At 49.2% G+C, this 26,607-nt stretch overlaps 7 protein-coding genes across 7 annotated transcripts; 2 read left to right on the top strand and 5 right to left on the bottom strand.

Annotated features, from left to right (window-relative positions):
* Nucleotides 1-6,824: 6,824 nt before the first annotated feature.
* PV10_01712 (uncharacterized protein) lies at nucleotides 6,825-7,428 on the top strand (the record flags this gene model as incomplete). Its single annotated transcript, XM_016365944.1, has 1 exon — nucleotides 6,825-7,428. The coding sequence occupies one exon, from the start codon at nucleotides 6,825-6,827 to the stop codon at nucleotides 7,296-7,298; it is 474 nt and encodes a 157-aa protein (XP_016229593.1). The 3' UTR covers nucleotides 7,299-7,428.
* A 279-nt stretch (nucleotides 7,429-7,707) lies between these two features.
* On the bottom strand, nucleotides 7,708-8,723 carry PV10_01713 (uncharacterized protein; the record flags this gene model as incomplete). The annotated part of the gene is made up of 2 exons (XM_016365945.1): nucleotides 7,708-7,788; nucleotides 7,857-8,723. The coding sequence occupies 2 exons, from the start codon at nucleotides 8,721-8,723 to the stop codon at nucleotides 7,708-7,710; spliced, it is 948 nt and encodes a 315-aa protein (XP_016229594.1).
* A 3,208-nt stretch (nucleotides 8,724-11,931) lies between these two features.
* Nucleotides 11,932-14,750, bottom strand: PV10_01714 (uncharacterized protein). The gene is made up of 3 exons (XM_016365946.1): nucleotides 13,967-14,750; nucleotides 12,339-13,840; nucleotides 11,932-12,272 (listed from the first exon to the last, which is right to left on the bottom strand). Exons 1-3 carry the CDS (start codon nucleotides 14,568-14,570, stop codon nucleotides 12,159-12,161), a joined length of 2,220 nt encoding a protein of 739 aa, XP_016229595.1. The 5' UTR covers nucleotides 14,571-14,750; the 3' UTR covers nucleotides 11,932-12,158.
* A 1,394-nt stretch (nucleotides 14,751-16,144) lies between these two features.
* Nucleotides 16,145-17,560, bottom strand: PV10_01715 (uncharacterized protein; the record flags this gene model as incomplete). The annotated part of the gene is made up of 5 exons (XM_016365947.1): nucleotides 16,145-16,201; nucleotides 16,253-16,523; nucleotides 16,574-16,890; nucleotides 16,939-17,347; nucleotides 17,397-17,560. 5 exons carry the CDS (start codon nucleotides 17,558-17,560, stop codon nucleotides 16,145-16,147), a joined length of 1,218 nt encoding a protein of 405 aa, XP_016229596.1.
* Nucleotides 17,561-18,206: 646 nt separating this feature from the next.
* On the bottom strand, nucleotides 18,207-21,213 carry PV10_01716 (uncharacterized protein; the record flags this gene model as incomplete). The annotated part of the gene is made up of 4 exons (XM_016365948.1): nucleotides 18,207-18,320; nucleotides 18,370-20,888; nucleotides 20,984-21,102; nucleotides 21,170-21,213. The coding sequence occupies 4 exons, from the start codon at nucleotides 21,211-21,213 to the stop codon at nucleotides 18,207-18,209; spliced, it is 2,796 nt and encodes a 931-aa protein (XP_016229597.1).
* Nucleotides 21,214-22,172: 959 nt separating this feature from the next.
* PV10_01717 (glucosamine-6-phosphate deaminase) lies at nucleotides 22,173-24,450 on the top strand. Its single transcript, XM_016365949.1, has 2 exons — nucleotides 22,173-23,282; nucleotides 23,340-24,450. Exons 1-2 carry the CDS (start codon nucleotides 22,524-22,526, stop codon nucleotides 23,625-23,627), a joined length of 1,047 nt encoding a protein of 348 aa, XP_016229598.1. The 5' UTR covers nucleotides 22,173-22,523; the 3' UTR covers nucleotides 23,628-24,450.
* Nucleotides 23,758-25,730, bottom strand: PV10_01718 (uncharacterized protein). Its single transcript, XM_016365950.1, has one exon. The coding sequence runs from the start codon at nucleotides 25,389-25,391 to the stop codon at nucleotides 23,874-23,876; it is 1,518 nt and encodes a 505-aa protein (XP_016229599.1). The 5' UTR covers nucleotides 25,392-25,730; the 3' UTR covers nucleotides 23,758-23,873.
* Between the last annotated feature and the right edge of the window lie 877 nt (nucleotides 25,731-26,607).

The raw sequence follows: 26,607 nt of genomic DNA on the forward strand, positions 1-26,607 counted from the left end.
GAGTCGAGTATAAGTTCCACCTCGCCCTGCACAACAAAATTGTAGTTTAGAGAGATAGTACGATGCATTGCACTCTGATAGCCAGGTGGGAGATCCACCAGCCGCGCGACACATCCATTGGGGATGATGATCCCTGGCGGATTGTCAATGAGATGTTGGTACGTGCCGATGTCACCTTCGTTGGTAAAGTCTGGAGGTGTCTGATTTGTCCCGTAGCAGAAGGCGATTTTCATTCCACCCCCGGCGTCACGGGAAGGCGGTGTCTCTGAAAGTGTGCTGGAGAACACTGCTTTCCCTTCTCCGTTGTTCGTTGTGATGAAGCGTCGAGGCTCTCGAGGTCTCATCCCAAGGGACCCATCCTTCTGGATTGTTGTAGATGTCATCGTTTCGTTTCGGTGATGATGTGACGTCCACAATTCACATTTCATCCTTTCTTTGCTCTACTGGCTATATACGATGGCCAAGGAACAAGATTGTTCTCGATTGCTTTTTCGTCCACTTTGTCGGGATGTAAGTAACGATGAAGCCTGTTTTTGAAATTCGTAAGCTAATATCATCGGTTTGGATGATCCTGGACACTGTCAACAGGTGCGGACCGAGCAAGTCGCCGACTCCTCTTCTCAAATACGACGATCCAAGTCCAGATCCGCGGCCGCTACTGCATCTCCGTACGGGAATGCTTGCTTGCCGAATGAGAGTAGGGGCTGATTTGGCGAATCGGTTCCAGAGATCTAATTGGGACATGACGAGTAGTATAGGGCTTCAGGTTGGATGAAAGTCTATTTCGATATTCAAACGAGCTTATGTCGATGAGCACTCAAGAAGTAGTATCATGCAATGTCGTGAAGGTGTTCTTTGCACAAGCTATCATCGCACATATCGTTCAAGGTCAAGATAATCTCATCGTGCACACTCTGGCTTCATCAAGAATGCACTCGTCTAGCTCGAACAAAGTGCTTCCCTCCACGTGGCTCCAATGCACAACGGTCCAACGGCCTCATCATCTCTTCTGTGATGAGAGGATCGACAGTCAAGTCATAGAGTTGAAAAACGCGAGTCAATGTCAGAGCCAAATTAACCTCAGCAAGGTGCTTCCCGACGCAATTTCGTGGACCTGCACTGAACGGTCTCGACATTGCCCTCATTTCTGGTGTTGCTTGTAACCATCGCTCTGGAATAAAGGCCTCAGGGTCGGCAAATACCTCAGGATCACGGGCAGTCGAGTATGAGCTGATCGATACGATGGTGTCCTTTGGAATGTAGTGGCCTCCCAACAGTCGTCCGGGTGAGAGTCTGGGCATCTCAACATTAAGGGGGGCCCATAGTCGCAAGGTCTCTTCAATGACCGCACTTAAGTACGGCTAAAGTGATGGTGTTAATGGGTGATGATCCTTCTCTTCCATTGCGGCAATTTAGTGGACTTACTAGTTTCGAAGCTTCCTCAAACGTTGGGAAGATCTGAGGATCTGGGAACGCGACTCTGATTTCCTCGGCTACCTTCTTGTGAACCTCGGGGCGTCTTCCAAGCTCCCAGGTGAAGTATGTGGTAGTTACTGCAATAGTCCCGCTCCCTGCGACAAGGAAAATAATAACATTCTCCACAAGCTCGTCCAACGCGAGCTTACTTCCAGTTTCTGCATCCGTCGCGGTAGTCAGGTTCCTCAGGAATCGTCCCTGCGCATCATCCGGGTCTTGCTTCCCAAAGTCTCCAATAAACTCTGTCAACGACTCGCGGCTAAAGCTCTCGAGCCGCGCGACTCCCTGGTATCCTTCTCGGATAAAGTTCAATGGCAGTTTCCTCATAAAGGGGAATAGGGAGGTGATGGGGACTACATCAATGAAATGGTCCACATCATGGTACGAAGTGGCGGTCTTGGTTGTCAGAGAGTCAAAGGTCTTGCCACAACTCAACTGGCTGATTATGTCAAAGTAGTGTTCGTGGATCTTCTGGTAGATCTCCACAGGTTTGTTATTCTCAGCCTTGCCGAATGCTTGTTGCACGAATGATTCCACCTTGACGACAAAAGTTCCTCCGAGTCCAGTATTCCTTGCAGAGAAAAGCTATGGGAAACAAGTCGCCGTAGACGGGCATGTTTTGTTTTATTAGTGGCATTCAAAAGATTCGTTGCTCCCGCGACAGTGAATGGATTGTTGAAAATTGGCTCCTTAGCACAAGGGTTTGAATGTTGGCCATAGATGTCTGACCAGGCTTTCATGTCGGCAAAAAGTAACTCGTTGGGCCTGATCCTCAACGGGCTCCCGTACTTCTTGATGAGTTCATAGTGCTTGAAGGACCGTGACCTGTTGAATGAGAGAGATAGAGCATAGAGCTCTGTAAGTTTGGCCAGAAAAGGGCCTGGATACCTCGCAAGTGGGTGGAAGTATAGGCGGTAGATGAATGACACGACCAAGCATACCAAGGGAAGTGCTGTACACACCAAAGCAATGGTAAAACCATTCGCTTTAGTGAGTGCGTCTCTCACGTAAGCAGTGACTATCGCAGACATGATGACTGGATTGAGATAATACGCTGAATGACAAGATTATTACGGCTTTGCCTGAGCAGCAATTTTATGACATGATAACCGCCACCTGCGGAGTTCGGGGTCTGGGGAAGCGCGCGCCAAAACCCGGGGTCTCTAGGGTATGTTTGTTTGAGAGTATCATTTTCATCAACTACACATCGGCTCATTCTCCGATCGGCTCATGTGGCTCCTGTTTAAATTCGCTGTCACCGAACGTGCTGTTCAGCGCGATAGCAGTAGACTTGCTGGCTGACCAAACACCGAGTTCCGTAGTCTCGCCCCGGATAATGCTGTGATGTTCCAACCAGGAGCTCCCATATCGAAGCGAGAGCATTTGTTAGGTCGGTCATTCCTCATGGCAAAAATTACATTTCTAACTCAAAGTAGCCTTTTCATTGGAGTCTAGCAGATCCAATGATCTTGAGTGTGTCGTTCTCTCGTTGCTTTTCGAGCAGCCTTTGACCGCAGTCGATATGTTCGCGGCTCCGACCGGAGGACTTAGAGCATGGCAATATCAATTCATGTTTTTCTTCAGAAATGTTGTTGCTTCCAAGAGCTTGTATGAGGTATAATCTCTGAGTATTTGCTAATTGAGCTGGGAGAACCACCATGTCGAAGATCTGTGCTCTCTCAAAGGGGATGATCAGAACCATTCCTTGGATCATGTGGAGGGTGTCAGGCCGTTCCTGCCGGAAAGGAGGCAGTTGCTGAGGAAGGAGCAAGAGCCGGAGTAGGCAGGGGCCAGCTGGACTGGCCTGCCTACTCCTCAGTCATTTTCATCCTCTCTCTCTCTCTCTTAGAGATACCTAGCTTAGCATAGGACAGAGACTTCATCACAGAGAGAATGGCCAGCCCCTCAGCCATGTCAGTCCCTTAGATGATCCTCAACAATACTGGAGCACCACTTTCATTGTCCCCATCGCATTGAGTCGTGACCATCCTGGAAATGATTGTGGAAAGATGTGGAATAAGAATCCTGATTTCTAGTGACAACCTTTTCCACTATTGCAGCAGCTAAGTTACCTTCTCGATCCTTGATCTATCGCTGTCATTAGCCTTGGATGCTTTTCCTTGTTGTTTGAGAGCGTAATTGACTCCTCAATTACTTAGCAGTATCAACGATCTTGTGCCGAGCAGACTTTGGTTGCTACAGTACCGCCGTGCCGAAGGCCCTCCCTCTGCCAATGCCGCCTCAAACCAATGTCACGGGCATGATTCGGCTAGTCAAACTTGTCCCAAGCTAATCGTTTGATCTCATGACATCGCATCCCAATCAACACTTCATCATCTGATGTGGAGATCTAGGATCTATCGCTTTGATATCCTCCGTGGATAAGTGCTGCTACTGATGGTTTCCCCAGGGCCGTTGGTCAAAGTGCGGAGAATTGGAGCGTCACTTTCGGGCGTAGAGAAGGACCAAATCAGATACCAAAGTTACCTGCCTTACCTGATGTGCCTAGATAGTACCTTGCAAGGTGGTCGGTACATTACAGGACACGAGGTGTGCCAACATGAGATGAGAATCCGCGCCTCGGTTCCCCGGCAGGACGGGAGGCTCGGCGGTGCCTTGAAGACCATTCGTTGTACCGGGCCGTCAGCCTTTGGTCACTCTTCACCTTCGGCACATCGCCACCTCCATACTGGCAACACCTTCAAGGGGTTCTGGGTACTGATCGGGAGACAGATTTGTTTGGAAATCATATCATAATATAAGAGAAGACAATTAGGCCTGACGAAGAAAGACAGGCTTGACTGACTTCAATGAATAATTGCATCAACGTGAGAGATACAGATTGTTTACTGCAAGACATTCAAGGTCCCACCTTCATTCCTCACCAGACGTTTCATTTAGAGTTGTGGACATCATGGGAGAATTTATCGAACCCCGCCCCCAAGATCTTCCGAGAGTAGACGATCTCAATGCCTTCACACCACGACGGAAACTCAACATCGTGACAATTGGTGCTGGTTTTAGTGCGCTTATCCTGGCACACAAATTACAGCATCAACAGCCTGAATTCCAGGACTTTGTCACGCATAAGATATACGAAGTGAGGAGCGATATTGGAGGCACCTGGCTCGTTAATCGATACCCCGGAGTACAATGCGACGTTCCGGCGCACATATATGTGAGTTGCTCCACTAACTATCGACCGTGAATGCGGTAGCTAATCCAGTAGGCTTTCCCATTCGATCCAAAAACAGATTGGAGTCACTTCTACGCAACAGGTCCTCAGATTCATGACTATCTCAAGGAGAGGACGAAGAAATGGAACCTTGACCGCGATGTGAGGCTCAATCACAGGGTGGTCGAAACGATTTGGCAGGAAGACCGAGGACAGTGGCTGGTTACTGTTGAGCACAATGGGACAACGTTCACAGAATACGCAGATATTCTCATAAATGGCCAAGGCGTTCTCAAGTAAGTCAAGCATTTGGCAGGTGCAGTGAAGCAGTATACTTACCTATCAATGATAGCAAGTGGAAATGGCCCAAAATCGAAGGATTTGAAAACTTCAAAGGCTTGAAGACACATTCTGCATCATGGGATGAGAGCTATGACTACTCTAACAAGACCATTGCCGTGATCGGTAACGGCTCCTCAGGAGTGCAAATTGTTCCTAAACTCGCAGAAGCACCAGGCACCAAGTTGGTGTGCTTCCAGAAATCACCCAACTATGTCTACACCCCATTTGCACCAGCTATGTTGTTAGGCAAAGACGATCCCACCGAGAACCCAGCGTACACTGAGGAAGAGAAGCAACGATTTAAGGATGATCCAGCATTCCACCGGAAGTACCGAAGTACCATCATCCATCATATCAATGTTGGATTTCGACGTGTAAGTATCAACATCCTCAATGATTTTCAGAGACCCACTAAGAGTCAAAATCCAGTTCATCAAGGGATCAGCAGAGAACAAAGCCATCACCGAAATCGCACAAAAGCAAATGGCGGAGAAGCTCAACCACGACCCTGTGCTATGCGAGAAGCTGATCCCAAAGTGGGGTCTCGCTTGCCGACGTATAACTCCCGCGACAGGATATCTCGAAGCCTTACAAAAATCCAACGTCGAACTCGTCACAGAAGGAGTGACCAAGGTGACTGAGGACTCGGTCTCAACAGCAGATGGTCGAACCTGGAAGGTAGACGTTTTGGCATGTGCTACAGGCTTCGATGTTTCCTTGAAACCTTCCTGGCATATGGTAGGCCGCAACGGCACTGATATCCAGGAGGACTACGAAGTTGACCCAACTGCATATCTATCGATCGCGTCAAAGGATATGCCCAACTACTTCATCTTTCTCGGTCCAAACGCTGTCGTGGCCCATGGATCACTAGTGGAAGCCATCAACTGGTCGGGAGACTATATGTTGAAATGGATCAAGAAGATCGCGCAGGAAGATATCAAGTCCGTTACACCGAAGACTGATGTCATCAAGGAATTGGTTGAATACGAAGATCGTGTCCACGATACCCTGATTTGGTCCGACAGTTGTTCTAGCTGGTTCAAGAGAAATTCCGTCCACGGAAGAAATATTGCTGCCTTTGGGTAAGTGTTCACTACTTCGCCTACCATGACAGAGTGCTGACCAATTTGATTAGAGGGAGTGCATTGCTATATCGTCAATTGATCAGCGAGCTCAGGCCCGAGGACTTTGACATTGAGTACCGAAATAAGAATAGGTGGAATTTCATGGGCAACGGATTTACGGATTATGAATTAGATCCGAAGAACGATCTGGGATGGTACATAGAGCGCTGATCAGCATCTCACAGTAGTTTGATACTTCTACATTGTATGACTTTAGAACATCCACGTTCTGATTGGCGGCCCGTTCGGTATATATTTACCGACGATTGCGGCTCTCAAAGCACGGTTGCTACCGACGGGTCTCGGTAGAGGAAACTCTAATTTTGATTCGAATGGATCCCTGAATTTCGTCGGGGGGATGGAAGAGTGCCAGCCGTTGTGCTTAGTGATTTCGACAATCAATTGCCGTTCGTACCATCTGAGGCTACTGCTGCAAGATGACGACAAGAGCTACCAAGACCCCTCATCCCCTTGAATCTCTCTGCAGAGCCGAGGATCGGGCATCGGCAAGGAAGGCAAATATGACCAGTAGCCTTCAAGCCGACCCGCGGAGAATTAATTTACATTTAGAGCATGCCATAATACTTAAAGCATGGAATGCGGTAGTAAGTAGTGAGTCTTGTGACACAGTTCCTCTGCTGCCATCCATTCCCAATTCGCGCAGTGCATCCAATTACAAGTCTACAACCGGAATTTTCCCAAAAATGGCATCCGGATACCTCGACCCTGCCATCTCCGCTCGCAAGAAACGAGACACGAGCGAAAAACCTCCCTTGTCTACGTTAGTCCCTCACGGTAGGGCAGGGAAAGACACAATCAACGGACCAAAAGTTCTCGGCAGTTTCACAGGAGAAGTGTGGCTAGACCCTATTCTCATGCAAGCTGGTGTCGACTGCACGGCGGCCAATGTAACTTTCCTGCCTGGATCATGCACAAACTGGCACAAGCACGAAAGGGGCCAGTATCTGAGAGTTCTGGCGGGGGCTGGTTGGGTTTGTGATCAAGGAGAGAAGCCAAGGCGCATATCTGCTGGCGATGTGATTTGGTGTCCTGCTGGTGGGATTCATTGGCATGGTGCAGATAAGTCGAGTATCATGGTACATGAAGCGGTTTCGTTCGGCGGGATTGAGTGGTATGATCAGGTGAAAGATGATGTCTATGCCGATACAAAGGCGTGACTGGATCAAGGGATCTCGCCAATTTGGATACGACTATTGTGAGATGATCGAACGACGAGACATGAAAAATGCGCTTTGACCTCATAGGAAATGCGACTCAAATATCTGCAGTGAGATCTGTGAAGAGGAGATAGAAACAACCTTCAGAGCATCTACAATATAGATAATGGCATCTGGATCATGGATTCATTCATGTATTGAACTTGTTGTACGCCTTGCTATGACATTCAGGGCCTGGCCTGCCCATTGTCTATGCAAATGCTACAATCGCAAGTAGCTAGATAGGTACCTACTTGAGCATGAAAATTGTTGAGTATTGCTAAATTCGAGGATCAAGCTTCTAATCTCCATGCCCATTGAACTTAAGAGTAATTTGACAATTCTTCAAGAACGGCAAGTCCTCCGGCACTCAATGTCCGTTTGGCTGAGAGTTGGCAAAGGCATCGACTTGATCGTTGATATGAAGCCAGACGGAACTGCAGTCGAGACCCTTGAGAAAATAGTTAGCATGGTGATCGACCTATAATCAAGCCGTAGGAGATGTCTCTTATGACTTACAGAAGTCCGTGGATCATCCTGGCTCTGCTTGTACCTCGCAATGGCCAACTCGCCCATTTTCGTTGGTATGCCCACTTCCTTCGCAGCCTCGACACCAAGGGTGAGATCCTTTATACATAGGGCATTGGTAAACCCCGGCCGGAATCCATTGCTCGCAGGAGATTTTGGTATGGCTCCAGGAGCAGGCGACGTATTGTTCAAGATCCATGAATCTCCTGAAGATCCTTTGATACATTGCTGCAAAGTGTGAATATCCACGCCATGACGAAGCCCAAATGAAAGTCCTTCGCTGGCGATGACAAGATTACTCAGACCAATATAATTATTGACGATCTTGCTGACCAGACCGTTGCCCAACTTTCCACAGAAGTTGATCCTCTCAGAGGCTCCCATATAATCCAAGATGGATTTGATACGTTTCGTCATGTCGTCCCTATCTGCTGGACCAGCATAGCCGCAGAAAAAAGATAATGTGCCAGCCCCAGCGCCCATTATCCCTCCAGAAACGGGTGTGTCGACGTAGTGCGCAACACCAGCGTCCATGATCTCTTTTCCTACAGCTTGTGCTGTAGAGACGCTGATGGTACTGCATTCGAGTGCCAATCGATTAGGGTTGGGTTCTGCCGCGATGATGCCATTCACCGGGTCCAGGTAAACTGAGCTAACGTGCTTGTCCATCGGCAGCATTGAGATTATCGTCGACGAGCTTTGTGCAATATCTTTTGCGGACTTTCCAATCTTAATGGGTCCGAAAGAACCAAACTCGTTGATGAATCTATCGCATACCGATTTATCGATATCGAGGACGTGTAACGTCGACGTGGGGTCCATTTTCGTACGTACGTTCCCGGCCATACGATAGCCCATATTTCCCAATCCTGAGACACATTCTATGAGCTTGTTTCACAGAAGCCAAAGATATCGACACTCACCAATGAATCCAATGCTTGTTGCCATCTTGCTGAGTGTGCTAGCTAGCTACCTACTACCCTGAGAATGGAAATCAGACGCTTGCGACGAGGTCTTTTTGATCGTTGTTGTATTGCCATCTTTGGACAAATCCAACGAAAGAAACTCGTCACTTCGGCTGATGAACCGAATGACAAAGGATTCGTACCGTCGGCAATGCGGTTCCCACCACCGCAACGGTGAAGGATGACACTTAATTCAGTGGGCCTTTAGGGGTCGCGGCATGAAATCTAGTATTCCCGAAATGGAAATCCCGTGGGCCGGGGGAAATAGTCTCCCCCAATTGGCTCCGTCCCGCTCTGGTGCGGGGAATTGGGGAATCAAGGTTGGGGGTCATACGGGTAGGAAAACAGGCATCCGGGCAGCGTTGAGTTGGAGAAAGAAGATTGTTTCTTCGAGGAACAAAAGTCGAAAGGGGACATCAAGTGAACTAGGCTCAGCAGGATCTCAAGATTTGATGGTTCAACGATACTACACTATGGGTGATTGAAGGTTGCATGTACCCATTTACATGTTGATCCCCTTGGATCACTTTTCTAATGCCAACATGGCACGTAGCATTTCTTTCTTGTCTATCTTATGATTTCCATATGCTTAGTGTCGTACTCATGTCCACAATCAATCTTTAAATTCCTTCAATCCCTGCTCCCAACTTTCATTCAACATCTCCATCCTCCTCGCATCCCTTGACTTGACCTCAAACACAAACGGCTTGGGAAAACTCTGACCTCCTGTAGTGTAATCATAATAAGCCACCGGCACCTCCACTCCATTAACGACCTTCTTAGCAATCTGACATGCCCAACCCAACATGGCGATTTGGATAAACATGGACCGCTCAGCCATCTCAAATCCGGGACAAATCCGACGACCAAATCCAAATGCCGAAAAGCGTTTTATATTGGGATATTGTGCTAATGGTTCCTTGAAGGTAGGGAATTTCGGATTCAGCCATCGATCCGGATTGAATGAGTCCCCGTCGGGATATAAATTTGGATCTCGGTGGATTGCCCATTGGTTGGCCCAGATTAGGGCGCCTTTGGGGATGTGATAGCCTTGATAGACGTCGTCTTTCGCGACGCGGTGAGGGACATCTGTATACCAAATTAGCATCTAGCTCTGAAAGATAGAACGATGTATCAGTTTAACGCACTAGCTGGTACGACCGGTCTCCATCGTAGAGTCTCTTTGACCAGGGCTCGAACCAGGTGCAAATTGGGATAATCTTGGAACGTGGGAAGTCTGTCAGAACCAACGACAGCATCGAGTTCATCGTTCAACTTTGGCATCCATTCAGGATGGTGACACATAGCGAGGCAAAATGATCTCATGCTTCCAGATGTCGTGCCTGACCCGCCTCCAAATAATGTACCCATGACATACGCAGCTTCATGGAAAGATAATCCCCATCGGTCTTCTTTTTCCACCCAGCATCGAGAGAAGGATTTCGGTTGTTCGGATATTCCATTCTTGTGTTTTTCGATTGCTTCTTGGACGAGGCCATAGAAATAGGCTGAGTCTCTGGCGTAGGTCTGTTTTGCTTCTTGCTTGAATGGAGCGATGGACTCGGGGAGATACATCAATTGCGGAATGACGTCGACCATGTATGCTCCAGGAGCGCCGACTTTTTCTGTATACTGAGTCAGGATGGTTGTGAACGACAATCCTGACAATGCGACTTACCAATCATCCGATTATGAGCCATGATCATCTCCGTATGGTGCTCGACATCATCATCGTTCACCAAAGTCTTTCCAAACCCTTGCCTGATAGCCACGACAGTAGACACCCTTTCAAACCAAAACTCATATTTCGAAGTATCTTTGACTAGGTTCATTACCATCTTCTTCACTTCATGTGTCAAGAATGGTTCCCACTGCGTTGCCATAGATGCAACAGTCATAGCAGTAGCGAATTTCCGTCCTCTTCGCCAATAATCATTTTGAGGAGCTCCCACTAAATCACCACCACCGGTATTCAGTGCAAGCATGTGCAGGGCACCGCGGTCAGAGTAGTTTGCCCCTCTTGTGGTGAGTAATTCGTCGGCGATGTGTTGCTCGGATACAACGATGACGGTGTTGCCCAGGAGGTTGACCTGGAATATTGGGCCATATTGGTGGCTCCATTCCTTGAACTTGATCCACGCGAAGGTTCTTGGGAAGTCGAAGAGATTTCCGAGAATGGGTAGCCCTATTGGACCTCAGTATGGTGTTCAACGTGGTAAGGGGTAGAGAAATGACCCCTGAAGAGGCTATCATGACTTACCTCGAGGACCAGGTAACTCCTGTACGCCTTTAGGTCTCGTTGGCTTGGTCAACCAGTAATAAACAGCAAAAGCGAGGCTCAAGAAGGCCAGAAAGGAAATCGGCAGCATTGCAGGCAAAAACGACTTAGATGCTATGGTCTATCTCGAGGTCGTGTGATAGTTCTTTCTGTCTTTCTTACGCTGAGCTGCGACTGAGGGCGCCCTGCATTTTGTTTTGTCTGGTCAAGTCTTGACAGAAGAGATGCACTTATTGTTCAACCCACCATCATCATGATCATCATCATCTCAGTTCCAGACTTAGGTGCTCTAAGATCTGGTGTCCCATCTCCGGCGCTCTTTCCCGGAAACAATGGTTGTTAGAACGGCGAACCTCACTTTACCGAAGTCCGCTATGGAAATTTGCGGAGTAGGAGTACGACGAAGAATACGACAAAGAATACTTCTGTCGAGAAGGGTTTCCATAGATCATAGCTTCTAAATATGATTCTGATGAGACGTGGGAGTTAAGGTCGATGGTGGTGGTAGATCTGGTGAATCTCACCCCCGAGTTACCATGCTGTTGAAAGGGTGGAAGTCCAGATGCTCTTCGGCGACTCTCTGCCTGAAATGGAAACCTAGCGAGGAGTAAGGTCAGACAGACAGTATTATCCGAAGGAAAAGCCAGTCTTGAAGCACGGTGGACGTTCAAAGTGGGCAACGTGCATAAGTGACATTCTAATGATTCCTATCTCTGTTGATCCTTTTGGCTTGTTGGACAGCTTCCTCTACCAGTCTCGGCACTGCTACGTAGTGTACAACCGAGGATCTACCTTTGGCTCAACCGTTGTACAATATCAGATCACTGCAAAAAAGATGCTTTACTTTGTAATATGCACATCCTTGTGTTTTCGCGAAAAATCGCGTGGTGAGCTAGAAGTGGTCGTAAGATAAAAACTCTACGATTTCCATGTCATCTTCTCGGAGAATGACGTTGAGGTTCTTCACTAGGAACCGCGTGACTATAGTGAGTGTTTTTTTTTTCGGTTCACTGAGTTGGATATCCATATCCCTCGAAAAGCCAACCTGAATCACTCGGCAGGAAATTGCCATAAATCTTCGTCGGTTAACATTCCATCAATCAACACCGTCGAATAGACATTCCAGCCTTCCAAGTCAAAGTGGTCGGCATCAAAAGGCTCAGGCTAGAGGGATAAAGTCAGCATTAATCTCCTTTCAAGCAACAATAAATCAATGGTTCAGTATCTTACCCTGGGCAACATAGTCTCCTCCGGTCTCCAATCCCCCGTATTTGTCAACTGAGGAGACAGAACTCCATCTCGAAGCTTACGTCGTGACCTTTCCACCGCGTTGCGTGCCAATTGGCAGATTTCTCTCGTGAATCCAGAGCCCTTCTCAGAAGACGTCAGGTACGCCATATGACTGAATTGTCCTGCTGCCACGTCCAATAGCACGACATCTGCTTGAGCAGATGGCAATGTTGGACGACTTAGGAGAAACACGAACAAATTCGTCAGGCCGGCCATAGGAAAGTAGAATGATGCCCATTGAGGAAGAGCGGCGTCTAAATCCATGGCCTTTGCGATTAAAATGTTGTTTCGTGCGGCATCGGCAACCTTCAGGGATTTGATGGCGGCTTCTTCCTGGAAGGTTTGACTTTTCTCAATGCCGAGGATTGATGCCACCCAAGGGAATGAAAAGATCGCATAGGCTGATTGAATGGCAGAGTAGTACATGAATTGCAGGTATATGACATGCAGCGCTTTCATATTGGGCCGTAGTGACTTGACGTTGATGGCTTTTCCTGGAGTTTGAAAATCTTGACCCAAACTTTGCCGCCACACTTCAATTTGTTGGCCGATGTCGTTGGCAGCTTCAATGAAGGCCAGTGGGCTTTGTCGCAGTGCTGTAACTGAGCAGAGACGATGAGCTAGTTGCGTCGCCACCTTGCCCATACCGACTGCGTGTCTGAAGAACGGTACGTCGATTGTGCTTCCTGGCGGAGCATGATTGGGAAGTTCACAACTCACGTTATCGTCGTCAATTGCGGATGGTCGGCCAGATCGGAAGGCGATTTGCTTTTCGAGACAGAAGATTGCCCAGAAGAGCCAGTTCAGGTGCAAGACTTCGTTTTCGGGGAGGTTTAATGACCGTGATGGCTGGCGATGTAATCCTTTTGCTTGAGCCAGTCGCACGGCATTAGCGCACATCATATACTCGAAGCCTTCGTTGGCGGCTGACTCGGCGTAGAAAGTCATAGCTACTAGTGCCCGGATGGCCTCAAGGCCAGAAGGACCGTAAATCAAGTCAGTATGTACCGAGAGCGCATTTTCGAAATATCGAGAAGCTTCTGCCTGTGCATCTGCGTACGATGTAATGTCATCTTTCAACAGAATCTGTCGACAGCCTGCCGCATAGACGGTGTTGCGTAGCGCGTACCATGCCACGTCGTCTGTGGACGAGGGCGCGCTGTTTTGGAAGTGGGCGTGGAGTCGAGCTTCGAACTCGGGTCGATAGACCACTCCAAAGACAGCTTCGAAGCAGTGGTCAAAGTACGCTGCTGTGTACTTCCAGGCGATTTCAGCCGTAGGCTCCTCGCTGCGAGAGCGATTGGCCAGTCCGCCGAATTTCCATCTTCTGTTCCACGCAGGAGTCAGTTTCGCTGCCGTGGAACCGAAATCCGCGCCCCCTGTCCGTTCTCTGACCCAGGCGACGCCAGGTTCAGAGCATAATGAGAGCCAGGACCCGGGGCCTGGAATGAGATATTACGTTAGTTCATTACGTTCATTCGCAAACCATCGTTGCTTTAAGCTGGTATCAATGACATCCAGGGCATCTTGTCCATGACGACAGAGAGAGTGACGAAGTTTAAACTCACCGTGATGCTCCCATATCCGAGTTTGAGACGGAAAACTGCAGTCCTCCTGATGCGCATCGTCGCTATGTTCTGTTTCTCCCAAGTTGTGTTCATCGACAGAGAAAGCCGAAGAAATTGTACCTGGGGCGGCAGTCCACGTTGTAGGAGTCAAGATTGGTGCAACAGGTTCCATCTCCCAGGACGTTTCTAGTACGGGCGCAGGTTGAGCATCCACTGTAACACTCTCTTCTACAGTCGATGGATCGAAAGTCATCAAATTTTGCGGTGTAAATCGAGGTGGGGACATTGATGTTAGATTGGGAGTCTGTTGGTGGATTTTGCTTGTGCCTGGAGACTGATTTGTGTCAGTGACCTGGACTGAAGTCTTGGAGGACCGCTCGAGGGCTGTCGTGTTGATGAGAGCTTCCATCCTCGATAGACGATCCTCCAGATTACTCCTTAACCTTGTCTTATTGTGCTTTCCTCTCTGAGATGGCGGATAATAGCATTCCTTTTCATGCGTAACGCAGTTGCTACACCTGACGGAGCCATCGCATTTGACCTTTCGAATGCGACAGTAACTGCAAGCCCGTGGGCTGTTGGGTACGGCTCTCGGATTTGCCATTGTGACACAGACGCGGGATGAGAAGCTTGTAGGTAAAAGAAAAAGAAGTTTCTACAGAACGACCCTCATGGGCAAAAATGTAATCAATCCCCAGGTTCTCAACCCATTACCCCAGACTCCAGGTGGAACCGAGGATGGCTAGTCTACAAACTGCATGCGCACTGCCAAGTAGAGACGGCCCAGGGTCAAAGTGAAATAGAGAAAGATCTACAAAGAAGAAGCGATTCATTGTCGCCTATTGGAATGGATTGCCTTCGACTTGGACCAAGGGCGAATGCCATTGCTATGGCGGGAGAAATATTGCGGAGTTCGGCAATCTCGATAATGCCGCGGAGTTGAGAAGTAACCGAAGTCCGAAAGACAAGCAATCTTTGTGGCCTCCTCTCTGATTCGTTACTTCTGAGCGTCAGACACGAGAAATGGGTTTGGGGTGACGGGGATGGGGGATGTGCTCCATTAGATTCAAGCCATTGTATCCGCAGTCAAAACTCTCGGTCCAATTTCGATCCGTCTCTTCAAGTCCCTATCGCTCTCACCATTGTTGATTCTTGTTATCAGATCCTCAGGATCAAAATCGGTTCCGACGGCTTTAGAGAAAAATTGTTAGCTGCACGAATGGTGCAAGGAATTCAGAGACCAACGGTTTTCTTTAAAAAGGAAGCCCTTCATGAACTCATCAGTAGCCTCGACGGTATCGAAGTTGTCCACCTGGGTCTCAAGCATATTGCCATCGGGGTCCTTGTAGTAAATGCTCGTCGTGGGCCCGTGGTTGACGCACCAGAAAGGACGAATCCCTAGTTTCAGTCGTTGACGATATGCTAGTAGTAGATCATCCAGGGTGGGATAGGTATAAGCGACATGTTCAAGACCACAACTCGTGTTGACTTTTGGTGCTGTGCCAGGAACCTCGATCAGAGCCACTCGGTGGTGCTCTTCGTCGTAGGTGATGAAACAGAGGATGTCGTTGGCATGGGCAACTCGACCACCTAGGAATGTCGTGTAGAAGTCCCTCATTCGGTTTAAATCTCCTGTCCGTAGAACGACATGAGCGAATGTGGAGGGGGAGAGCACCTTTCCATCGAATTTGTCAAAGTTGGGCATATTTCTCAGCTGGCTAGATTTGAACTGATGGGAGAGTAAGCAATCTGGCTTTGAATTCTTTTTATGGATATGAAATGTATCAAGTGTTCCTGGCGAAATGCGGAATCTATCACATGTACTCTGATGCAGCAAGGGGTTCTGTTAACGAACAACGATGGCGGAACTCGGGCAAGCCTTCGGAGCGATCATTTATGATGTTCCGCGTTGCTCCATTAAGCAGGAGGGCGCCGAAATTCTCAAAGCACTGAGGCAACATATTTTGAAAGACGTGTGGAATATGATATATAGTTCTTGATTGTCTCAAGAGTGTTGAGAGATGGTGATAGGGTGGCTATACGTGGGAATGCAACTTCAGTATTCTACCTGACAACGATGGCAGACTTTTGGGACCATTACTCGACGGATCAGAACATTTCAGTATGACCCCAAACGGGTGGAAACACCTTCTATTGGAATCTTCACATGGGTCATATCTACTTGTATTCCTTTGCAAAATATTGAGTCATGTCATGTCCGATGATCATCTCTTGCTGCATGATATCAGACACTGCGTTTTCCAAGTACTAAAGGGATGCGCTTACCATCTGCAAATCTTTTGCAAGGTTTGGGTCCTTGGTCGCTTGGTCCATTAGCTTGAAGAACGGATCATTGGCTTTCACCTCGCAAGGGTCCTTGAAGAGTCGTTCTAAGTTCATGGTTGACAGAGGGCTGATGTATTCGTTGTAGATGTTTCTGCGCACTTCATCCCACTTGTCCAAGATGGAGTCATCGGTTTTGCCGTCGATAAGTCCATAGAAACAGTCGACCAAGCTTCCAATATCAGACAAGCCGCCTGTCAGTCCGAGTCCACCCCTTGTATGATCGTTAGAACATTGGTATTGCGGTGGGCGAGTAGTACATACATAGGGTTGCAGAGGTGCGCTGCATCACCACAAAGTAGGATCTTCCCCTGTCGCATCTTCTCAACACATCTCTGATGCATGACAAAGGGACTGAATCTCAAAACCTCGTAATCTTCCGGATTTGGACGACCTGGGAGGAACTCTTTGAATTTCATGGCCAGACGCTCTCTTAACTCTTCGTTCGAGTACCCGAGCTCTTCGCCGTAGGCTATCCTCCAAATTCCTCCATCCTCGAGTCTGCAGACCACGCCCCAGTGCTTGGGGTCTACGATCCATTGAAGGTCGCTCCACTTGAACTGGTCGACATTATACCGCACCTATGAGTCTGTCAGCGATATCTTGCGTACTGCTGTCGGACATATTACATTTGTGGCGATTAGCTGTTTCTGCCACGTAAACCCAGGATACTCGTCGCCGTAGAGGGCCTTCCGAACACCACTCGCAGCGCCGTCACAGCCAATAACATAATCACCTCGAAATGTCGTGGTTGTGCCGTTGGCTTCGACCTCAACCCAAGCACCGTTCGCATCTTGGTTGGCACCGACTACCTTATGTGAAAAGTGCACAGATATCAAGGGTTGTGTTCGGCCGTGTTCCAACAATAGATTTGATAGTTTGTGTACGGGAAAGAGGCAAAATCGGTCTGGATTCTCATTTTCTGCGAGCCCTTCCAACCCCGCTAGATATTGACCGTTGATATCTCTCCACGACATGTTTCGAATATCAAAGGTCTGAGCACGAATTTCGTCCAGGACACCTGCTCTTCCCAAAACCCTAAGTCCTAACGTTAGAATACTCCGTGGTTGGTGATCTTCGACCGTACCTAACTGCAGGAGTTCCATATGCAACTCCTCTTGGACGTTGGTCGACTTGTTCGAGTGATTCTAAAACGTGCACCTTCACTGCACGTTTGGCGAGTAATAGCGCCAATGTCAACCCGGTTGGACCCGCTCCGACAATGACTACTTCTTTGATCTGGTTGGCCATTTTTGAGATGCGAATCTGTTGTGAGTTCCGAGTAACCTCAAGCAACAAGGCGATGTTGCCTTTTTCATCGACAGCACTGATTGTCGCAAACATAGGCGGGTTGCGGATACCTTCCTGCCCGATCGACAGCCCCAGGCTTCGTGGACGGTATTCGGCGTTTAGAGCTCCCCATACCCCACGCATGCAAAGGCATGTGTGGGGTATGGGGAGCTCCCAATTTCCGAGTAAATGTCCATGTATTAAGTTGTATGAATTGTAGATGCCGAATTGATACCCAAAGTCTCATTATCCGGGTGAAATGTGCGAATGATTCACTAATATCCGAGATTCGGTAATTGGCACGTGACTTAACACAGATCTTCAGAGTCTTCCAGCATTGATGACGCCTATGACCCAATCGAAATATTCTCAGTGCTCAATAGTTCGTATCATAAATGGTAGAAGAGCCGAAATGTGGACATCTTAGTCTTGCGCTGCTCACACAGCTTCGTCGGGCGTGAAAACCAGGCGAGACATCGTCCAGGCAAGTGCCAAGACAGGAGCGGACGGCTGGCAGGTCGAATGGAATGATTTGTGACGAATTGCGGATTTACCATTATTTCATGATAATCTCATTGGATATTTGTGAGAAATTCAGTCCTGGGTATCAGCCTTGGGACATCATGGTCCAGTGAGAGGGATCGCTGATAATTTCATCGAAACTAATCTCGGTGTTGAAGCCCAAGGCGGTCAAAGCCTCGGTCGTCACATCCTCGCGTGCCTGCTCGTGTCAGTATAAGCCCTCGAGAACGTTAGGCACAATAACTTACATAATCCAAGATGATGGCTGGAGCCGACTGTTTTCTGAAGTGCTTCAATGCCAATAATAGAATCCCTTTGAAAAGAGAAACGCGATCGCCATATTTGGTTGATATGACTGGGGACGAAATGCAACACATACCGGTCCCACGCGTCCAGGACGAAATATGCTCTGCGCCTTTGAAGCCTGGCTTCAGAACAAGAATGCTGGCCAAGATTGACTGATCGCTGACCAGTTTTGCGCGGATGATGCCTGCGTGGTCTTTGTGTGCAAGCGCGGCGGTGTACAGTCCTTGGACGTCGAGTCGAGCAGATCTTGTGAGGTGATCCAGGATTGCGTCCGCATACTCCTGTCCATAAACCAAATCATATTTAACCTCCGTCTTAGCCAGTGACTGAGCAAGGCCTTCGGGCGGCGACCAGCTTGGGAGGTTCTGGAGGGTCATGGTGAAAACCGATGTAGAGAGTGAAATGTTCCATCCGAGTTTTGCAAACCATTGACGAAGATTTCGAGACTCGACTGGGTCAATACGGGGGATGCCCAAGTAGAGACTTGGATACCTCACTCCCAACTGGAATTTAAGGATGCCCTTTCTCTGCAGGAGCGCGCGTACGGCTCGATCGTGCAACGAGTGTCCGATTGATAAACGCCTGCGGGCAGGGTCGACGATGATGGCACCGAGATGGCCCACACCGCTGTTCTTATTGAAATATGTGGTACAAAAGCCAAACAACTCTTTAGTGCTGCTATTTCTTACCACAAAATGGGCCTCTTCTACGTTAGGATCGCGAAGAAGAAAGGTGTTTGTAGTAGTGTCTCGGAGGAGACTGGCATGGATAGACGGCTCTGCACGACATTGTTCGAGGAGAAACTCGAGAGCGGTCCGATCGCGATCTTCATTGAAGCCCTCAACGAGCCAGTGTTGGCGCGAATGGGATGTCTGAGGTTTCTGGACGAGTGAGCCCGGAAGAGTACCAGCAGAACTGAGCTCGCCATAGAGGACCTTGACGAGTGCAAGCAGAGCGGTGTCTGTGAAGTCGTATGTGCACACGTAGGTTCCAATCGCGGAGTCGGATGCGAAATCAAATGGTGAGCTGACAGCGACAACAACGCAGGGTTTGGGTTTGGGGGCTCCGTTTGGACCGACAGCCAGCTTGCACAGCATGGAGATGTGCTTTGCAAATGCGTTCTGGTACTTGTTGCGTCCAGCGTCTGCAGTGACAATGACGACGGCGCCTGCTCTGCTCAACAGATTCTCGTGCAATGGTCGGACTCCATTGGCCGTATATGAAGTGTGTGATAACTTGCCCCTTCGATACTTTGCCATGTTCTTGCCCAGCTCTCGGAAGACCTGTTCACCACTCATGACGGAAGTATTTGTATCTACACTTGGACTTCGGGCGGTGAAGGAGGAAAGTGCTGAATACTCTTCCTGGATATGGTGGAACAAGGCAGAGGCGGGCAGAGGTTTGACGAGTGGGGTTAATAAGAGTAGCTCTTCTTCGGGGTTGATGACGCGTGTGAGGGGGAGATATTGATTATCATCTCGAACGACGCTGATGGATTTGCCATATGCAGCAGTCGAGAGGCTAGTGTGTATTGGTCGTAGCCGGTTCAACTTCTCGATACCGGGAGGAGAAAAGGCCTTTTCCCAAGAGGTGTATCGGGCTTTCATTTTGAGAACTCTTTGGAGCGATTCTTTGATGCGAAGGCCATCGATGGTGCAGTTTTCGATAGCCAGCTTGAGTCCGTTGATAGCGTCTTCTTGCACAGATAGTGTTCTGCATGTGAGAATCAAATCACAGCCTGCTTTGAAAGCCATGAGGGTTCCATTGCTGATACCAATATTCCGACTAAGAGCCTCCATCTCAAGACACTCAGAGACGACCACTCCGTCAAAGTGCATCTCGTTGCGCAGAAGATCTCGGACAATCTGCTCGGACAGACAGGCATGCATGACATTAAGTTGAGTCGATGCCATTGCAACACCACCGACCATCATGGCATCTAGCCCGTGTGATATGGCGGTTTGAAATGGGACTAGAGCACTTTGGCTGAGGTTTTCGAGGGAATCAGTGATGGTGGGGACATCATCAGGGACTCCAAAGAATTCAAGGTTGCCGTAAGAAGGAAAGTGTTTACCACAGGTGGCGAGGCCACCCTCTTGATAGCCTTTGATACACTCGAGACCGTATGCCGAGACTTCCTGGGGATCGACACCAATGGACCTCACACCGAGAGGTTGATTGCGCGCATTTGTGAGGACATCGAGGACGGGGCCGAGAATCCAATTGATGCCACAGGCGTGTAATTCCTGGGCTGTCGCGCGTGCAATTTCTTTGGCAAGTCGCTTATTGCCTGTGGCGGCGACACCCATGGCACTGGGGAACTGGCGGATATGAGTTTCATCGTAAAGACTGTTGACACCTCCGTTCTCCTGGTCCAAGGCGATGAGCAGGGGAACGGGATGGCCTGCCTGGCGAGCCAAAGTCTGCAGGTCGAGGATGAGTTTTGTCGCCTGTTCAGCAGCTGTTGGATGACAATATCAGTACAAGGAAGACGTCCAGGGGGTTAACGGCGAGTCCAAGATAGACAATTCAAAAACAAGGACAAGGGAGCAGCACATTTGAGATTCTGAGCTTTGAGTAATATAGAGCCTACGTGATACTTTTCGATGAGAGTCTTGACTTGATCAGTAACAGAAGCACCGTCGAAGCCCATCATAAACAGCTGGCCAAGCTGCCTGTATAGAGAATCACGAGTCAATATGGGGAAACCTTGTCAGTTCAGGGATGGGGAATTGAGCCCACCTGGTGTCATCCCACCGGGAACCGAGGTCCCCATTGGTGGCCATGATGGTTGAGGGCGCTGGACCAAGTCATGCAGCAATGATTGGATGGAGAGAAAGAGAGTCAACCGTGACGAGGAGACGAGGAGAAGGGAGAGTCGGTACTGGTTCGGTCAAGAATTCGTCATGATCCGAGACTCAACAGTGGGATGGGGGTGGCATCGGGGGTGGCTAGACACGAGGTTGAATCAACGGCCAGAGACGGAGGTCAGGCTAGGTCAGGTGAGGCAGACAGATGAGGCTGGCACTGACTGGCCAGCTAGGGCAAAACAGGAGGTAGCGGTCGGTGCGTGCTCGTACGTGCGTGGGAGGATAAAGTGGAAACGAGACAATGTTGCATTTGATGGAGTTGGACGTCGCAATGTTGGGTTGGGTAGTATTTGGACGGGCCGGTGTCGATTTCGTGTCTGGTAGTTCGACGGGGCTCTCTCGAGGGTATGGGTGTGGGTGTGTGTGGGTGTGTGGTGTGGGATTGTGTCGAGAGGGCGAAGAAAAGAGAGGAAAATGGCAGCAGAATTGGGAGAATGGCACCCTGCCACCCAGAGCGGGAAGGCACAAAGCTTGTGGGAGGAAATCTGGACGCTGGTTGGATGGTTGGAGGGTTGAGGGAAAGAACAGACCAGTAAGGCCCAACCATATCTTGCACCTTCCCTACCGTTACACTCACTCTTTGTACGCTCTTTCCTGGTCAGTCAGAAGCTGGTCAGGCTGCTGCAACATTACCCTGGCAATCACGTGATATCACTTTCTGTTGTATCCGTACCTTCCGTTGCAAGTGACTAACCAACGACTAAAGGAAGGCACACGGGATACTGTGAGATACCTTCCCATGCGTTCCTATCCCATTTTTCTTCGCATCAGATTCGCCACGTCGAGACCATGGACGTTATCAGCCACTCATACTATCATGATCTTTTACTGATAAACGACGGGGATCACCATGGTCGACCCCTCCATCAGGCTTATGACGCTGGCAGCTCTTCCATGCCCCGGGTAGCCCTGAAATGGTTGGATGGTACCTAAACCTACACCGTTACAAATCACCTGCCCCAGTACAATTTCTCTCATGTTACCCTCATATAGGCGACGACATGGCCTTCTCCGCATGGTATGTTTAGGTCAGTACTCCCACAGTATGCTGCCTGGGGTCTGACCCAACAATGAATGAAACCCTACGTCAACGGTTGGTCACCTATGATTATCTCCCAAATAGACCCTGAAGTGTGCTTGCTTCGTCCGGATTTCCTCTCAGCCTTCTTGTTTCCACGCAGTTTGTACTCTTTTTATCGTACTAAACCTACTCAAAATCCATCAACATGAAGGTCATTATCCGTGACAGCGCAGATGGCGCCTCTAGCTATGCCGCGAACCACATCATCCGTCGCATCAACGCCTTTGCGCCAACAGCCGACCGTCCCTTCGTCCTTGGCCTTCCTACAGGGAGCAGCCCCGAATTGATATACAGGTATCTTGTCCAGGCATACAAACATGGAGAGGTGTCGTTCGCCAATGTCGTAACCTTCAACATGGACGAGTATGTGGCCTTGGCTGAAGACCATCCTGAATCATACCACAGCTTCATGTACAAACATTTCTTCGCCCACGTCGACATCAATCCTGCCAATGTCAACCTTCTCAACGGAAATGCCCCTGATTTGGCTGCCGAGTGTGCTGCCTATGAGCGCAAAATCAAAGAGGCGGGTGGTATTGATCTATTCCTTGGTGGCATTGGACCTGATGGCCACATTGCGTTCAACGAGCCAGGCTCATCACTGAAGTCGCGCACCAGAGTCAAGACACTAGCCGAAGACACCATTCGAGCCAACTCACGATTCTTCGGCGGTGACCTCAATCAAGTCCCCAAACAAGCTTTGACGGTGGGAGTGCAGACGGTGATGGATGCGAGAGAAGTAATTCTCATTATCCTTGGCGCCAACAAAGCCACGGCTCTACAGAAAACCATTGAAGGAGGAGTCAGCCAGATGTGGACGGCCAGTTGTCTTCAGATGCACGAGTCAGCCGTCGTAGTATGCGACGATGCAGCAACGGATGAATTACAGGTCAAGACAGTCAAGGTGAGAGTAAGCGAGTCCATGGTCAAGTACAATCGCTAAGTCAGATGCCCTCTACAGTACTTCAAGAGCGTTGAACAAGTCTCACTACGACAAGAAAACGGCGAAACAACAGCAGCAGCAACCACACAGCATGCGCAGAACCGACTCGACAACTGGCGAGGAGCCTTGAAACAACTCAAGATCGATACGGACAAGAATGAACCAGTGGATCAAGACGACGGAGAATTGACACCCGACAGCATGTCATCGAGATTGGTCGATTCGGCGATTGGTCTCAATGACCGGAAGATCGACGATTTCATCTTCGACCGCATGGGATCACGGGTGTCGACATTTGCCGCATGAACTGGCATTGGACACAGATCTTTCTTCTCTTTTCTACTTCCTTTCATCCTGTTTGGAGCACGGCGTCCTGGAAAGCTAAAGACCATGGCCTAAATTGACTATTCCAACACAAGCATCTGATGTCCCATTCTTGACTCTTTGAAATTGAATACAAAACTATACCGAGCCTACAACGGTAGGAATACAACCATGGAATTTCCTATTTGTTTACTACATGTTTGTTCTCATTACCATCATCGCAGTATGCTACAGTTTCGAAGTGATTGGTTCCGTGAAGACAGTGGGCACCTCGCCTCCCATCTCAACCAAAGTGCTTTTATTGCGGACCCAAGCCTCGAGACCTTTACGACCATTTTCCACGCCCACGCCGCTCTGCTTCCATCCACCGACAGCCATTTCAGCAGGACTTTCACCCCAGGTGTTGACCCAAGTGATGCCAGCTTGCAATTGCTTGATGACACGGTGGGCCTCATTGATATCCTTTCCAAAGACACCGGCAGCGAGACCTAGCTCCGTGTTGTTGGCCCGTCGTACTGCTTCGTCGAGGTTCGTGTAGGTCAGAATCGTCATCACAGGGCCAAAGATCTCTTCCTTGACGATCTTCATCTCATCAGTACAGTCAGTGAAGACGGTTGGCGTCACCCAGAACCCATTCTTCAAATTCGATGGAAGATTTGACGGTTGACCTGGTCCTCCACACAGTAATCGCGCCTTGTCCTTGTCGGTGCCGTGTCGGATATAGCTGACCACTTTCTCGTAATGTAACTTACTGACTAGCGGACCAAAATTGGTGTTTGGATCAGCCAAGTCTCCTGCACGAATATACTTGATTTTGGAGAGTAATGTTTTCTCAAACGCTGATTTCATCGCTGCCGGGATAAAGACCCTGGTGCCGTTGGTGCAGACTTGCCCTGTGCTGAAGAAATTGGCCATCATGGCACCATCAACGGCTTGCTCGACATTTGCGTCGGGCAGGACGATGACAGGACTTTTCCCTCCTAATTCCATGGTGACGTATTTCATCTCGCCAGCGGCTGCACCGGCGACCTTGCGTCCGGTCGAGACCTGGCCGGTGAAACTGACCTTGGCAATGTCTGGGTGCTTGGTCAGATAGCCACCGACTTCGCCTGCTCCGTATACGACGTTGAAAACTCCGTCGGGGAGGCCGGCTTCGCGGTAAATCTGGGCCAAGAACTGGGCGTGCAATGGCGTGACTTCGGACGGTTTGTAGACCATGGTGTTGCCAGCGGAAAGACAGGGCGCCGACTTCCACAACGCAATCTGGATGGGATAGTTCCAGGCTCCAATGCCGGCGCACACACCCAAGGGCTCATTGGTTGTGTACACCCATGCGGAGTCTCGTAGTCGGAAAGCCTCGCCGTTCAAACCCCCCGAGGCCACCAAGTTGGCGAAGTATTCGAGAACGTCGGCACCCGTCACGACGTCGACAGTCGAAGTCTCCGAGAACGGCTTTCCCGTATCGATCGTCTCGATCCGTGCCAGCTCATCGTTGCGAGCTCGAAGTAGGGAGACTGCTTTGAGCAAGATCCGGGATCTTTCAATGGGCGGAGTACTCGACCATGATGGGAATGCTGATTTGGCAGCAGAAATTGCTGAGTCTATTGATGAAGTGGACGATGTGTGGATGCTGCATACTGGTTGAGCGGTCGATGGGTCAATTGACTGGAATGTCCCGGATGACGTGGATGATGGTTGGGGACGTCCAGCGTAGAATGTATGGCGATCTGGGAGAGGGAGAGACATTGTTATCAGCGGTGTTTCTGGGTCTTGATATTTCAAAGGTTCCACGTGGTGCGATGAGGCTGTTCTCTGATCGAGAGAGACGACGTCAAAGGTGCCCTCTTCAGGTATATCTTCTTGGGGTAATGGTTTCTTCAGATGAGGGGTCAGTCGAGGTTTTCTCGTCGCTTTGATGCCAGTGTAGTGCGATTCAAACAAGTCGTGTCGCTTGCTGCTGTTACTTGAATCTGTTTCTTACTAGGTAATGAGAGTGTGTGTGTAGTGACAGTGAGACGAGTGTCATTGAGCTGGCGATGACTGATGGAGTTGGCTTTGAGATTGACAAAAGTTGCCTCCCACGCCTCTAATTGTTTCTTGGTGTGGGCCGGGCGTCTTTTAGGTATAAGGACGCTACTTTTACGCTACTACGCTAGGCATGCGCAATGAGGGGCTCAAGCCCGAGGGAGCCCAGAGGTTTTCTTGTGTCTGTGCAATAATTGGTCTGAGTCAATCCCAGACACGAGGTTTTTTCTGTCCTGTCTTCTTCTTACCTGAATGATCAACCAAAAGGCAAAATACGGTATGACATGCAGAGTTGGTTCCTAATTACCCTGGGTGGATTGGCTGTACTTGGCCATGCACGCCTGCTCGGGGCGATATGCCTAGGTCTTTAATGGCCCCTCGGCCCTTATTAGATACAGGACATGCTCAGAACGTCGTAGACAAGCATCACCCCCTTCACACCAGCGTCGGCATCCTTACCTTGATCTTCGGCTAGACCTACCTATAACCTTCCTCGTCTTTCTCCGTTCAATGTCCGCGTGTCTTTTCCAATTCCAGTGAAGAATTAGACAAGCAGATATGATGATAATCTACGTAGATAGTGTTCGAGCAGCTCCCAGGCTTCTTTGCCCCGCCGATGGAGATAAAGGCTTCTTGAAGCAGTCGGTTTAAACATTGTCTTGTGATGAAGCTAGTTCGTTTAGGTAGATTTAGTCCAGGCCTGAGGTTCAGTGAAGAATCAGATAGGTAGGTACCTCAGTATTATCGCACAGTCTATGATGTGCTGCATCGCAACTGCCTCCTTTGATGTTGGTTGGTGCCTTCCTATGAACAATCGAGACACATTGGCAGCTGCATTGCACTTCGTAGGTGGCTCCTACCTGATATGGTCATCACAAATCTTCATCTCATCTCTTTCCATGTCTCACCAACTCAAACTCGACACTATCGCAGTTCA

This window comes from Exophiala mesophila (genome assembly GCF_000836275.1).
Source record: "Exophiala mesophila strain CBS 40295 unplaced genomic scaffold supercont1.1, whole genome shotgun sequence".
Taxonomy (NCBI): domain Eukaryota; kingdom Fungi; phylum Ascomycota; class Eurotiomycetes; order Chaetothyriales; family Herpotrichiellaceae; genus Exophiala; species Exophiala mesophila.